General features: G+C 40.1%; 1 protein-coding gene across 2 annotated transcripts in view; it reads right to left on the reverse strand.

The window, feature by feature from the left end:
* Positions 1-7321: 7321 nt before the first annotated feature.
* The window catches only part of GLRA2 (glycine receptor alpha 2), a 195876-nt gene continuing 187563 nt past the window's right edge, over positions 7322-15634 (reverse strand). For both annotated transcript variants that reach the window (XM_089904770.1, XM_089904769.1), the window contains exon 9: positions 7322-7607. In XM_089904770.1, the coding sequence (XP_089760896.1) occupies positions 7329-7607 (279 nt within the window). In that variant the 3' untranslated portion in view covers positions 7322-7328. The remainder of the gene's footprint in view (positions 7608-15634) is intronic.

Here is a 15634-nt window from a genome sequence, read left to right on the forward strand (position 1 = left end):
GTTTCTTCCTGGTTCAGTCTCGGCCGGTTGTACATTTCTAAGAATTTGTCCATTTCTTCCAGGTTGTCCATTTTACTGGCATAGAGTTGCCTGTAGTAATCTCTCATGATCCTTTGTATTTCTGCAGTGTCAGTTGTTACTTCTCCTTTTTCATTTCTAATTCTAGAAATTTGAGTCTTCTCCCTTTTTTTCTTGATGAGTCTGGCTAATGGTTTATCAATTTTTTTTATCTTCTCAAAGAACCAGCTTTTAGTTTTATTGATCTTTGCTATCGTTTCCTTCATTTCTTTTTCATTTATTTCTGATCTGATCTTTATGGTTTCTTCTGCTAACTTTGGGGTTGTTTTGTCCTTCTTTCTCTAATTGCTTTAGGTGTAAGTTTAGGTTGTTTATTTGAGATGTTTCCTGTTTCTTAAGGTAGGATTGTATTGCTATAAACTTCCCTCTTAGAACTGCTTTTGCTGCATCCCATAGGTTTTGGGTCATCGTGTTTTCGTTGTCATTTGTTTCAAGGTATTTTTTTATTTCCTCTTCGATTTCTTCAGTGATCACTTCGTTATTAACTAGTGTACTGTTTACTCTCCATGTGTTTGTATTTTTTACAGATCTTTTCCTGTAATTGATATCTAGTCTCATAGCATTGTGGTTGGAAAAGATACTTGATACGATTTCAATTTTCTTAAATTTACCAAGGCTTGATTTGTGATCCAAGATATGATCTATCCTGGAGAATGTTCCATGAGCACTGGAGAAGAATGTGTATTCTATTGTTTTGGGATGGAATGTCCTATAAATATCAATTAAGTCCATCTTGTTTAATGTATCATTTAAAGCTTGTGTTTCCTTATTTATTTTCATTTTGGATGATCTGTCCATTGGTGAAAGTGGGGTTTTAAAGTCCCCTACTATGATTGTGCTACTGTCGATTTCCCCTTTTATGGCTGTTAGTATTTGCCTTATGTATTGAGGTGCTCCTATGTTGGGTGCATAAATATTTACAATTGTTATATCTTCTTCTTGGATCGATCCCTTGATGATTATGTAGTGTCCTTCTTTGTCTCTTGTAATAATCTTTGTTTTAAAGTCTATTTTGTCTGATATGAGAATTGCTACTCCAGCTTTCTTTTGATTTCCATTTACATGGAATATCTTTTTCCATCCCCTTACTTTCAGTCTGTATGTGTCCCTAGGTCTGAAGTGGGTCTCTTGTAGACAGCCTATATACGGGTCTTGTTTTTGTACCCATTCAGCCAGTCTGTGTCTTTTGGTGGGAGCATTTAATCCATTTACATTTAAGGTAATTATCGATATGTATGTTCCTTTCCCATTTTCTTAATTGTTTTGGGTTTGCTATTGTAGGTCTTTTCCTTCTGTTGTGTTTCCTGCCTAGAGAAGTTCCTTTAGCATTTGTTGTAAAGCTAGTTTGGTCGTGCTGAATTCTCTTACCTTTTGCTTGTCTGTAAAGGTTTTAATTTCTCCATCAAATGTGACTGAGATCCTTGCTGGATAGAGTAATCTTGGTTGTAGGTTTTTCTCCTTCATCACTTTAAATATGTCCTGCCACTCCCTTCTGGCTTGCAGCGTTTCTGCTGAAAGATCAGCTCTTAACCTTATGGGGATTCCCTTGTGTGTTATTTGTTGTTTTTCCCTTGCTGCTTTTAATATTTTTTTCTTTGTATTTAATTTTTGATAGTTTGATTAATATGTGTCTTTGCATGTTTCCCCTTGGATTTATCCTGTATGGGACTCTCTGTGCTTCCTGGACTTGATTAACTATTTCCTTTCCCATATTAGGGAAGTTTTCAACTATAATCTCTTCAAATATTTTCTCAGTCCCTTTCTTTTTCTCTTCTTCTTCTGGGACCCCTGTAATTCGAATGTTGGTGCGTTTAATGTTGTCCCAGAGGTCTCTGAGACTGTCCTCAGTTCTTTTCATTCTTTTTTCTTTATTCTGCTCTGTGGTAGTTATTTCCACTATTTTATCTTCCAGGTCACTTATCCATTCTTCTGCCTCAGTTATTCTGCTATTGATCCCTTCTAGAGAGTTTTAAATTTCATTATTGTGTTGTTCATCACTGTTTGTTTGCTCTTTCGTTGTTGTAGGTCCTTGTTAAACGTTTCTTGTATTTTCTCTATTCTGTTTCCAAGATTTTGAATCATCTTTACTATCATTATTCTGAATTCTTTTTCAGGTAGACTGCCTTTTTCCTCTTCATTTGTTAGGTCTGGTGGGTTTTTGCCTTGCTCTTTTATCTGCTGTGTATTTCTCTGTCTTCTCATTTTGCTTAACTTACTGTGTTTGGGTTCTCCTTTTCGGAGCCTGCAGGTTCGTACTTCGCGTTGTTTTTGGTATCTGTCCCTAGTGAGGAAGCTTGGTTCAGTGGGTTGTGTAGGCTTCGTGTTGGAGGGGACTAGTGCCTGTGTTCTGGTGGATGAGGTTGGATATTGTCTTTCTGGTGGGCAGGTCCACGTCTGCTGTTGTGTTTTGGGGTGTCTGTGTCCTTATTATGATTTTAGGCAGCATCTCTGCTAATGGATGGGGTTGTGTTCCTGTCTTGCTAGTTGTTTGGCATAGGGTTTTCAGCACTGGAGCTTACTGGTCATTGAGTGAAGCTGGGTCTTGGCATTGAGATGGAGATCTCTGGGAGATTTTTGCTGTTCGATATTACATGGAGCTGGGAGGTCTCTTGTGGACCAGTGTCCTGAACTTGGCTCTCCCACCTCAGAGGCACAGCCCTGATGCCTGGCTGGAGCACCAAGAGCCTTTCATCCACACGGCTCAGAATAAAAGGGAGAACAAATAGAAAGGAAGGAAGGGAGGGAGGGAGGGAGGAAGGAAGGAAGGAAGGAAGGAAGGAAGGAAGGAAAGAAAGAAAGAAAGAAAGACAGGAAGGACGAAGATAAAATAAAATAAGGTAAAATAAAATAAAGTTATTAAAAATAAAAAATAATTATTAAGAAAAAAATTTTAAAAAGTAACAAAAAAACCCCCCAGAAAAACCCTGGACAGAACCCTAGGACAAATGGTAAAAGCAAAGCTATACAGACAGAATCACACACAGAAGTATATGCATACACACTCACAAAAAGAGAAAAAGGGAAAAAATATATGTATCGTTGCTCCCAAAGTCCACCTCCTCAATTTGGGATGATTCGTTGTCTATTCAAGTATTCCATAGATGCAGGTACATCAAGTTGATTGTGGAGATGTAATCCGCTGCTCCTGAGGCTGCTGGGATAGAGTTCCCATTCTCTTCTTTGTTTGCCCAGCTGCCGGGGTTCAGCTTTGGATTTGCCCCGCCTTTGGGTCTTAGCATTGAGACAGAGATATGTAGGAGAGTTCTCGCCGATTGATATTACATGGGGCCGGGAGGTCTCTGTGGTACAATGTCCTGAACTCGCCTTTCCTACCTTAGAGGTTCAGTCCTGACATCCGGCAGGAACACCAAGACCCTGTCAGTAACACGGCTCAGAAGAAAAGGGAGAATAAAAGAAAGAAAGAAAAATAAAATAAAGTTATTAAAATTAAAAAAAATTAATTAATGTAAACAATTTTAAAAGGAAAAAAAAAGAAGAGAGCAAGTCAACCAATAAACCAAATCCACTAATGATAACACGTGCTAAAAACTGTACTAAGATAAACATAAAAATCAGAAACTAGTCAGTTGCATACAGCAAATCCCCCAAAGTCCACTGCCTCAATTTTCAGATGGTTTGTTTTCTATTCAGGTATTCCATAGATGTGGGGTACCTAAGTTGACTGTGGGGATTTAATCCACTGCCCCTGAGGCTTCACGGAGAAATTTCCCTTTCTCTTCTTTGTTCGCACGGCTCCTGGGGTTCAGCTTTGGTTTTGGCCCTGCCTCTGCATGTAGGTCACCGTCGGGCATCTGTTCTTCACCCAGATAGGAGGGGGTTGAAGGAGAGGTTGATTAGCGGGCTCTGGTTCACTCAGGCCAGGGGGAGGGTGGGTTACGGATGCGGGGCGAGCTTGTGGCAGCAGAGGCCGGCGTGACATTGCACCAGCCTGAGGCGCACCATGCGTTCTCCCTGGGAAGTTGTCCCTGGATCCTGGGACCCTGGCAGTGGCGGGCTGCACAGGCTCCCAGGAGGGGAGGTGTGGACAGTGACCTGTGCTCGCACACAGGCTTCTTGGTGGCGGCAGCAGCAGCCTTAGCGTCTCATGCCCATCACTGGGGTCCGTGCTGATAGCTGCGGCTCGCGCCCGTCTCTGGAGCTTGTTTACGCAGTGCTCGGAATCCCCTCTCCTCGCACACCAGGAAACAAATAGGGAAGAAAAAGTCTCTTGCCTCTTTGGCAGCTCCAGACTTTTTCCCGGACTCCCTCCTGGCTAGCCGTGGCGCACTAGCCCCTTTCAGGCTATGTTCACGCCGCCAACCCCAGCCCTCTCCCTGCGCTCAGAACCGAGCCTCAACTCCCTGCCCCGCCCTGCCCCAGCGGATGAGCAGACAAGCCTCTCGGTCAGGTGAGTGCCGGTTGGCACCGATCCTCTGTGCGGGAATCTCTCCGCTTTGCTCTGCGCACCCCTGTTGCTGCGTTCTCCTCCGCGGCTCTGAAGCTCCCCACCCCTCCACCACCCGCAGTCTCCGCCCGCGAAGGGGCTTCTAGTGTGTGGAAACCTTTCCTCCTTCACAGCTCCCTCCCACCGGTGCAGGTCCCGTCCCTATTCTTTTGTCTCTATTCTTTTTTCTTTTGCCCTACCCAGGTACGTGGGGAGTTTCTTGCCTTTTGGGAGGTCTGAGGTCTTCTGCCAGAGTTCAATAGGTGTTGTGTAGGAGCTGTTCCATGTGTAGATGTTGTTCTGATGTATTTGTGGAGAGGAAGGTGAACTCCGCGTCTTACTCTTCCGCCATCTTGAAGCTCCTCCTCTAGAGGTGAATATTAAAAAGAAGTTTCAAATGTGGGGACCACACCCTGCCTCTGAAAATTATACGGTATACACTTTGATTAGACATGATCGTTTAGCTTAGGATTTTCCCCCAAGGTGCCGCCCACCCCACCATATGTAACATCGGGGCTCTTCCTAGGACACTTATCGGGTCAGGCCTATCTTTGGGTGGCATTTTAGCCTTACTTTCGGAGGAAGAGAATTGAGACCAATCAAAGTCTTTGCCTTATTTATTTGGAAAGAAGCGAGCAATAAGATAGAAATAGTGTTTTAGGAAAGAGGCACAAAGCATGGCACTAATCTTGCCAAAGCTAGGAATTGTGTAGCTTCTTGCCTGTGTAGTGCAATTCATAATAATAATAATTTTATTATTATCTGTTAGTTATTGAGAATTTACGATATGTTAGACACCAAGCTCATGGCTTTCCTTGCATTTTTCTCGGTTCCTCCTCTTAAAACTCTATGAAATAGGAGCTACTCAGAAAAATCAGGTAACTTATCCAAGATAACCCTGTTGATAGGTGGCCGAGCTAGTCTTTCTATCTCCAAAATTCATGTGTTTAGCCATTCTGTGATATTCTTCTCTATGGAAATGATTCAATATTTGAATTGGTTTAAAAGGGTATAAACATCAACTTAGGAATCCATGTCTTCCTGAAAATTTTATGAAGGATACCTTTAGTTAAGGAAAATCTACAAGGGCTAAGATGAGTTACCTCTATTTCACTGGGGTTCTCAGAATTGTTTTTCATCATGGAACTCCATTCCTGACAAGATTAGGATGGATAGGTGGACAGATTGGTCTTTTAAATTGCTTTTCCCTTTGGTATTTTACGATTATGCAGTGCTCTTGGAACTTTTCCATATCTCATATGAAGTACCCAGTATTAGATTCTGCTCGCAATGACTACTAATACTTCCATGTCTCCATTTCCCTGTTTCTACAATGAGAATAATGTACTTTTTTCTTTCTTCATGGGGATACTATAAGCTACTCTTATATTACAACAAAAATATAATAGCTATGTAAATGCTTCAAGTTTATGAGGAAGACCAGAAACAAAAATCCAAGTTACCATTGTCATCTAAATTATTTACATTGTAATGCAAAAATCGAAAGACTCATAGCTTCTGTGGCACACTTAGCTTTATTGAAATTGAACAAATATTTTTAATAACCCCTTTTACAGCACATGTAAAATTTAATTTTTTCATTATATTTTTTACAGGTTGTCTTTTATCTGAGTAAGCAAAAATACGTCTTTTTTTTTTTTTTTTCTTACTTAAAACATGTAGCCAGGATTCAAACCACGTAGCTCTGGTACCAAAAAGGCAACAGGTTATGAAAATCACAGTACAATTTTAAAATTCTTTAAGTTAGTTAAGGATATTTCCAACAATATTCACTTGGATTGACAGTAGAAATCATGGGTCAGTTGACATTAGGACTAATAGTTACACCTACAATGAGAGCAGAAATGGGAAGTTCAAGCTAATATGAGCTACACCGTTCAGGACACATCATCTCCATAAATACTGTGGCTGAGAGGCTGCGACGGCTAAGTCACACTTGAGTACTTAATTGCACGTAAATATAGCCAAAGTGAAAAAAAATGTAGGGTGCTAACTTGGATCTAAAAGAAAATGGGCATTTATTTTTAAGAGGACATACGGTCAAATCAATTTCACAATACACAATTCAAATCCCCAAATTACATCTAGGAAAGAAAAAGAGTATTAAAATGCACACCTACACGGACAGTAAAGTATAAACTTGTTCTTTGTGATTGGTATTTATTTTTTGTTGTTGTTTTCTTGATAAGTAGAAATTATTTATGACCCACAAAAGGATTCCTCAGGTGAAGCACTAATTACGGACATCGTAAAGAACGTAGCTCAGCAGGCTTGTTTTAAAAATGAGGCAGCATTTTCCTGAAAAAGTTTGGTCCTCAACTCACTATAGGCTAGTCACTATGGTCAGATGGTAAGCATTTTCCTTTTGTGTGTGTGCGCGCACGCATGTGTGTGCACGCACACGCATGTGTTTAAGCTGTCTTTTCAGTACCAGAATTAGTCAAAACCAAACCAAACCAAACTGAACCAAAAGACAAATAGCCCTCAAGTACTTGACTTTGCATATCATATCTATTTAATGCATCATCTGAAAGAGCAGTGCTAAAGACTGTGAAGGGAATTATGCTCACGTGATTCTGCAACACCGTAATTTTGTGCAAACATTTTCCTTCATTGCCCGGATAACTTATCTTTTTTCATGTAGGTGCCAGGAAACCCGCCCCCATGATCCTCCCTCCCCCCTCCCCCAGTCTTCTCCTCTGTCAAAGTGATGTAAAGACAATTTCACTGTGTATTTACAAGCACAACAGTTAGGCAAGAAGGTCCCAGGGTCTGAAGAGCACATCTATTTCTTGTGGACATCTTCATGCCGAATGATCTTGTATGTGATCCAGTAAAAGATGTTGAAAATGAGGAAGGCCAATGGGAAGGCAGCTCGAGAAATCGTGTCAATCCTTTTTGCCCGGTCTACAAACTTCTTCTTGATGGCATCTGCATCTTTGGGGGGCTGTGGGAGCTGGCTGGCAGGTGTGGCCTTGACAGCTGTTCCATCTTTCACTTGAAGGCAGTGACCCATCCCGTAACCACTGAAATTAAAACGACTTTCACGAGTAACATCTTCTTCCTGGAAGAATAAAGACAGGGAAAGCACAGATAGGTTGTCAGTCAAATCAGATGGAAGGTGCTTAAAATTCTTCAGAAGTAAAAGGATAAATCACAGTTAACTGGTAGTGTGGAAGGCTTTTGGAATGGGGAGTTGTCTTTCAAGTTCAACTCAATTATTCATGGAACAGATACAGTTCATTAACTTTTCTGGCTGAGAAATTAAGTGTAAGAATAATGACTCCGTGGTCATTTTAATTAATTAACAAACAGAAATACCTATATTATACTCAGCACTGACTGACGTTCCCAAATTCTAGTTTATTGATCCACAGCTTTGAATAGACTGTTTTAAAGCTAAATCTCCAAATCCCAGTATTACACTCTAAATCTAAGAAGGGGACTATTCATTCATTCACTCACTCATTCATTCATTCACCCATTCTTTCATTCAACAAAGCATTTACTGAATCTCTGCCCTGTACCTGGCCCTGAGCCAGGAACTTCTAGTATTGTGGCTCATTCATAGCCCAGTTCCTTCCATTAACATTGGCTTCAATGTTTGTGTTAGATCTAAGATTAACCCCTTAAATGTATAACCTTTCCTCTCCAGCCCTCTAGTTCACCTCAGTTATATAGCAGAGATTAAATATTCAGTGTTTGGAGTTGAATATTTCTACCATGGTTAGTTTTTCTAGTGTCAACTTTTTACGTTGATTCTTTGGCTATTCATATCTACCATATGAACATACGTCGTTTTAGGTGATGTGAGTGGTTTTTTGTGTTATTTCTACATGAATTAGATAAAAGACTGAAAAATTGTAACCTTATGGTAAAGAGCAAATACCCTACATAGAGACAAATGTATGGAATTTGGGTGTGTGGTTGGGTTGAAAAGATGGGATTGAAATGACCTGCTTAATAAAAATCTTGTTCTAAATAGCCATCGATTGAATCATCATCTTTTGCAGTTAGATTACTGTTTTCTACACACTGTGTCACCCCTTTGAAACACCAAAGACACTGCGCTCTTTATCTTGCTAGAGAAGAATATTATATCAATTAATTTGGTTATTTTTCCAAAAGACAGTAAAATTTGTATTAATTTTATTTCATCAGTGTTTATTGCATGTCAGTTGTGCCTTCACACATATAAAAGATATACTGAATGAAGGACTTTAAAAAATTTTATTGGAGTATAGTTGGTTTACAATATTGTGTTAGTTTCAGGTGTACAGCAAAGTGATTCAGTTATGCGTATATTATCTATATATCTATATTGTTTTTCAGATTCTTTTCCCTTATAGGTTGTTACAAGATATTGAGTAGAGTTTCCTGTGCTCTACAGTAGGTCCTTGTTGGTTCTCTATCTTATATGTAGTACTGTGTGTATCTGTTAATCCCATCCTCCTAATTCATCCCCCCCCCCCGCCCGCCACGTTTCCCCTTTGGTGCCGTAAGTTTGTTTTTGAAATCTGTGAGTCTGTTTCAGTTTTATAAATAAGTTCATTTGTATCATTTGAATGAAGGACTTTTAACATAATATTAATGTGAGATGGCCCAACTGTAATCCAAATGGTACAGCAAGGACAAATTTAGGTCAGGAAAATCAGGCCAAAGCACTTCTAATAAAATAACTGTAAAACTACTCCTTTATAAAACCATCTTCCCAGTACTTTTATGTATATGAGATTGTCCTGCACAAGTTGGTTCAGGATACTCTGTCTCATTTGTTAACAAAATGTAATAAGGATTTTTCATTCAACAATTAACTGTTGAGTCTATGGCGAGTATTTTGCTAGATGCTGGGAGACAGTTGATGAAGTTGGACAAGAGCCCTACCTGCATGGAGCTTTCAGAACCCAGTGGAAGTGGCCAACCTAAAGGCATTCTCATATAGGGAAGCTGGCTAAGAACACCCAGCCAGACATTAGAGTACTTCCATGTATTCAGCTCTATAAGCTCTATAATGAAGACTTCAACTGGACTCAGATTCAAAGAGTAAATCTGGTTTCTTTGTCTAAAATGGGAATGATATATTTTATGGGTGCAAAACTTTCAAATACATGAAATATTTAAAATGTGGACTAAACAGATATATTAATCATTACAGTGTCGTTGGAAGACTTATTAGCAAGAATGTTGGAAGACTTATTAGCAAGAATGGAAGCACACAGGTCACTAGGAGGAGGGGACTTGTTAGTCACATGGGTTATAAGCAGTCTTATTCTTCCTGCCTATTACTAACTGGTAATTAGATCTTAACCAGTGTGTGAGAGAAGTAGAAACGGTGTGATTTGGTTTAGTTAAAAGATCCAGACTAGGAATTTGGCTATTTGGGTTCTAGGCCTGGCTCCAAAGGTTATAAGCTGTGCTGATCTGAGGCAAGATATTTATTCTTTCAAGGGCTCAGAGACCTCATGCCAAACTGTTGAGTCTGGACTAGGTCTGTGGGTCTCAGCTTTGGCTGCTAGGGAACCTGTACAAGTATATGTATGCTTGCCTCTCCTCCCAGCCTCTTCCAGATCAACTGAATCAGAATCTCTGGGAATGAGAGCTGAGAATCCATATTTTTTTAAAAATCCAGTGACTCTAATGCAAAAGGTTGGAAACCAGTGGCCTAGATCAGCTCTAATGTCCAGCTCTAACCTAGTCTATGTTATTAAGTCTAATATAACTTTTCAAGTGGAAACAATCCCTCAAAATACATTTCCCCTTATCTGCCTAAATTTACTGTGCTGTTTTTCCTTTCCATATCTGTAGAATCTTACAAATTGCTGTTCTCACCTCTGTAAACACTTAGAAAGTCATGAATAAGTGTATAGTTCACTGCCTGAGTGAGATAAGATTCTTTTAAATGTCCTGGGTCCCTGAAGAAATAGAAAGAGTAGTTGGCTAGTAACCTGTTTTTAGCACATGAAACAAAAGGAAACCTAAATACACACATCCATGTTTCTTTTCAGACTGACTCATTCATTTAATTTCTGTAGTCTTTCTTCACATACTGTGAATGGACAGCTGAAGAGATTAACTCATTCAATTAACTAGCAGAAGCAGAAGAGAATGATACCAGGTTAGGTTATTATTATGTCGTACATTGCCGTGCAAACTGTGGGCGCTTAATAAACGTTTGTTGAATAATGAACAAAGGGAATTTTAAGAGAGTTTCTCTCTGCTTGAAAATACTTTCACCATTCATTCAACAGTATTTCAAATTATGCTTCTGAGCATAGTTACAACTAATTAAATCAATTCTTTAAAATTCTCTACCACAAAAATAAATCTGTCACAGGTAGAATTTATCCATTTAATTTTTCATGTGCAGGAGATATGAATGCTAGTTTAAGGGTCTTCTTATTTACCATTATGATTCATTCAGTGCATTTTAAATATAGAACCTTAAATTACCCACATCAAAGGGTATGGTCTTGATTCAGAAAACATAATTGCAACCAATTTGAATTTTTGTGTTATAATGAATGACTAACTGCCTTTGTAGCAGGTTCAGAATAAAAACGTTATGGTAATGTGGCAAGATTCCTATATGAGGGCAAAGTGGAGATGAGCTTGAGTCATGGATAAACTGAAGCTAAAATAAAGAGCAATCTGTAGGCACAGATTAGTTGAATGTATTCACAGGGACAGTCGGTGTAATCCTCTCAGTGAGGAAAGAATTGCAGGCATATACCCTCCATTTCTTCTAATTAGCCAGAAAACCAATTACTTAATTATTGCTACTGACCTGCCACCTTCAGTATCTTTGAGCAATAAATACTTCTAGCTCACTCTGTTTTGTTTTTCACTGATTAAATTCCCACAGAAAATGAATCATCCAGTTGAAGTTTCAGTACATGCAATTTCTATATCCCACTTTGATAAAATCTCCTTAAACCCTGTCTGCTGTAAGTAGGAAGCACTGCCATGGTGCTATGCAATTCATTGGAGACTTATCATCTTATTTTATCTTATCCATCAGTTTTACTTATTGTAAAATTCACCCATTCCTGTGTTTGGAATAACTCTTGTCTGGATGTGAAACTGAACCTAAAGCTCACCAGAATTGCATCGTACTGAATTGTTTAAGCAAATAATTTCAATATAATTAAAGAATATAGGATTTATACAATGAAAGATTTCAGTGGGACCCATATTTCCAATTTTTCTTTTATGTCCTAGAAAGGAGGAAATAAAAGGACTCCTATAAACTGGGGTAGGGGAAAACTCTTTCCATCCCATTTCTCACCCAGATTCTTTGATTGAATCTTTGCCCTTCTACTGGAATAGGAAATGGCCCAGTTGGAACTGAAGTTTGCAGTGAGCTTCAATCAATGCAAGGACATTATGGAGTCTCCAGCCCTCCTTAGGAAACAGTGTGAGTCCAAACACAAGTAGGTTTTTACCAAAAAAGTCCCCTGAGCAAATGAAGGCTGGGTGATGCTTAATGGTAGCCCTGCTTGGGCTTCCTAGCCTTGGGGAGGAGGGATGGCCTTGAGAAATTCTCAATTCTTTTTTTTTTTTTTTGCGGTACGTGGGCCTCTCACTGTTGTGGCCTCTCCCGTTGCGGAACACAGGCTCCGGATGCACAGACTCAGCGGCCATGGCTCACGGGCCCAGCCGCTCCGCGGCATGTGGGATCTTCCCGGACCGGGGCAAGAACCCGTGTCCCCTGCATCGGCAGGCGGACTCTCAACCACTGCGCCACCAGGGAAGCCCTGAAATTCTCAATTCTTATGGCCTCAGTTTTCTCCTCTGTATCATGGGGGCTTGGGAGTAGATATGAATAATAAATAGATATCATATATTGATTATAATTATATACCATGCACTTAAAACCACAGTCAGTCCTATCACCAAACCATCCCTACAAATCACATGGTTTCAGAGGAAACTGAGACGGAGAGAAGTTATGTGGCTTCCTGAAGTTATATTGCTAATAAATGTTGAAGCTGAAATTCAAATCAGGTCTGTCAGATCTCCAAATTGTCTGATTCTGAAGACTCTGGAAGTCTTTGGTTTTTATGAATTTGTCCCTAGCAAGCCCCAAATGGCTTCCATTCAAGATTATGGAAGAAGAATCGCACTGAAATTTGTAGAACAACAGATCTGAAATAAAGTAAACCAAATATAACCCCTTGTTGCTTAATGGCATGTGGTGAAATAAATTAAAACTGTCACAGTGTCATTTTGGGGAAGACAGTGAATAGCATTTTTTCCAAAAGAAAAGCAAATCAGTGGATCATCTCGTTTTCAGTGCAGGATATCATTATGATTGATTTTTGAAGAAGAATGAACTTCTGGTGTTCATTTCTTGAGCACTTGCCATTTATGTATTCATAATTCCAACAAATGATTCCTTGAGCACCTATTATGTGCCAGGTATGTGGTGAGGGTACAGCAGTGAACAAGGAGATGAGGTCTCTTCTTTTTTGGAGTTTACATTCTAGTGGGGAAAACAGTAAGAAGTAGAGTAATTATGTGACATACACACAACTACATATTTATACATATACACAGATAAGACACCCCACACATTTGCACATACACAGACACACACACACAGATAATGATGGAGGCTTTGAAGGAAAACAATCAAGGTAAGACCCTTAAGAGAGATGAGTGACAGAGAAGTGGATGATTTAGATTGAGTGGTCAGAAAAGTCCCAAGGACATGCCAGGCACTGTGCCATTTGGCAGGAATCCAGTGGCGAGCAAGACAGATCAGACTCTTGCCTTCACGTGGTTCCCAACCTTGAGGTGAAGACAAACATTCATGGAAGCATCACATGAGCACGGAATTACTAGCTATGATAAGCGCTCTGAGGGAAATTATAGGGTGTTAGGAGAACGTATTAACGGGGGTCCCGGTCTAATCTGGCTGATAGGAGAAGCTTTTCCCTGGGGAAGTGATGTTTCATTAGAGATCTGAAAAATGAGAGGCATTAAAGAGGGCAGAGCAGACTTGGGAGATGTCTGAGATAGGAAGGTTTGCTGCAATTGAGAGATGGCAGGATGGCTCGTGGAATGCAGAAGGGAAGTGGGGTGAGACACAGTTTCAGAAAAGACCAGGGGCTGGATCACATAGGACCTTGCAAACCGTGGTGTCGGTTTGGAGCTTTATCTTAAGAACCAAGGGAAGGAAAAGATGAATAAGACCTTGGGTTTGGGGGGGTCATACAGAACCAAATACAGAATTATATGAGAGAGATTCTTGAGATATGTACAAAGGTTTATTGGAGCTCAGGTGAGCCTGAAGCCTTTAGAGTTGGTGAGGGTATGGACGGTAATGCTGCTGAGATATACAAGGCAACATGCAAATCATCTATGATCCCCCTAATCTGAAAAAGACTCTGTAGCTACCTATTGGTGTTTAGAACTCATTTCCAATTTTCTTTTTTTATTATTATTTAAATTTTTTGCTTCCCAGTCATGTTAAAGAATAGGTAGACAGGGACTCTGGATTATGATAGCTGATTTCCACTAATGTCTTTACTCACCAAAGGATAAGCTCCTAGGAGTGTGCCCACCTCATCTCTGTAGTCCTCTTCCCTGGCACAATGCTGGGCCTATGAGTTATTCAAAACCCGTGCTTGGCAAGATCCTCCTGATTCTGAGAAAAGTCTCAGAAAGGACATGCTTCCTGGGGGAAGGGAGGGGACAGCGATTGTCTCCCAGCTGATTTCCCTTTCTTTGACACTTGCAGCCCTTTCTGCGGCCTCTGGATCAGTCTTGCCCAAAGAACTTCCATTCTATCCGTTTCACTGCAGACTCACTAGCCTTGGCATTGTAGAGGAGCAGAGGAAACACTGGGATAGAATCTAAAAGGCTCAGATTGAATTCCCTCAGTCCCTCAACATTTTTGCTCTTCTATTTCCTCTTTAAAATGAAGAGATTAGCCATTTGGCCATTTTCTTAGTTTGAGTATAGGACTATAATGCTGGCTAGTATATTGCCTTGATACTAATCTCTAGCTGGTTGATATGTTTAAGACATTCTTCCCAACTGCAGACTAGACAGTATGCCTTCTTCCTCCTGCTGCTCTCATGCCTTTGCTAGGGTTGGCCTTGTGGGCATGCGTATTGTGCCCTCACTCGCCCCATTGCTTAGAAGGGTACTATACTTGGTTTAACGCTTTGCTGTAGCCATCTTGAAATTCATAATGATTTTTGAACAAGCACCCCACGTTTTCATTTTGCACTGGGTCCCACAGATTTTGAAGCCAGCCCTGCTTTCTGCTCCAGTGGAACTAAAGGAATGCCATTGGCCCATTGCTTTCATTCCTGGCTTAATACTTTTCAAGAGTTTCTCATCTCCTTAATGACCACTCCTAAGCTCCTTTGTGACATTCAAGGACCCCCTATGTCCTGTCTTATACCTGCTTCTCTCATGGGGTTTCATGGTCTTTGGCTTTATTCTTTGCATAGAATACTCCTCACCTCTCTTCACTTGGCGAGCTCCTGCATGTCCTTCAAAGCTCTACTCATCCCATTCAGGGTGCCTTTTCTCTACCCCTGAGCCTGGGCCTTGGGTTTCTCCTCAGCTCCTGTAGCACTGGGTCGCATGCCTCCATAATGGAACCTGCTGTCATCATAGTTTACTTGTCGGCCTCTTTTATGTGACCTTCAAGTGGAAGGACCCAGTTTTGCATATCTTGATCGCCCCAGTACCTAGAACAATATTTGGCTAAAGCTGCCTATGTTGAATATTATATATAAGGTAAATGCTTCTTAAATGAATGTTGGAAAAAAGTCTTCTGTGATGTGAAAAATGCTTTCCTAGCTTATTTATTTTATGGTTTATTTTTGCATATTGAATTTATATAAAATTAGGGCAAACCTAAGCTCAGCAGTGCCACTCAAGAACTGAGGTATTTATGATCTATATTTGAAACACTGTCTATTTTGTTTGGCCCAGTGTTAAGCTAGTGAGCAGCCCAGAGAGTGTGAAAATATGTAAAATTAGATCCATCTTATTAACAGTCTTAGCAAAAAATACATGCTTCTTTGCAAAAAAAATAAATAGAAGAGACAAAGACTCCAGAATACAGAGAAA

Source organism: Delphinapterus leucas, chromosome X (genome assembly GCF_059928025.1).
Source record: "Delphinapterus leucas isolate spDelLeu-1000000601 "Yukka" chromosome X, BTC_Dleu_Yukka2, whole genome shotgun sequence".
Classification (NCBI taxonomy): Eukaryota; Metazoa; Chordata; class Mammalia; order Artiodactyla; family Monodontidae; genus Delphinapterus; species Delphinapterus leucas.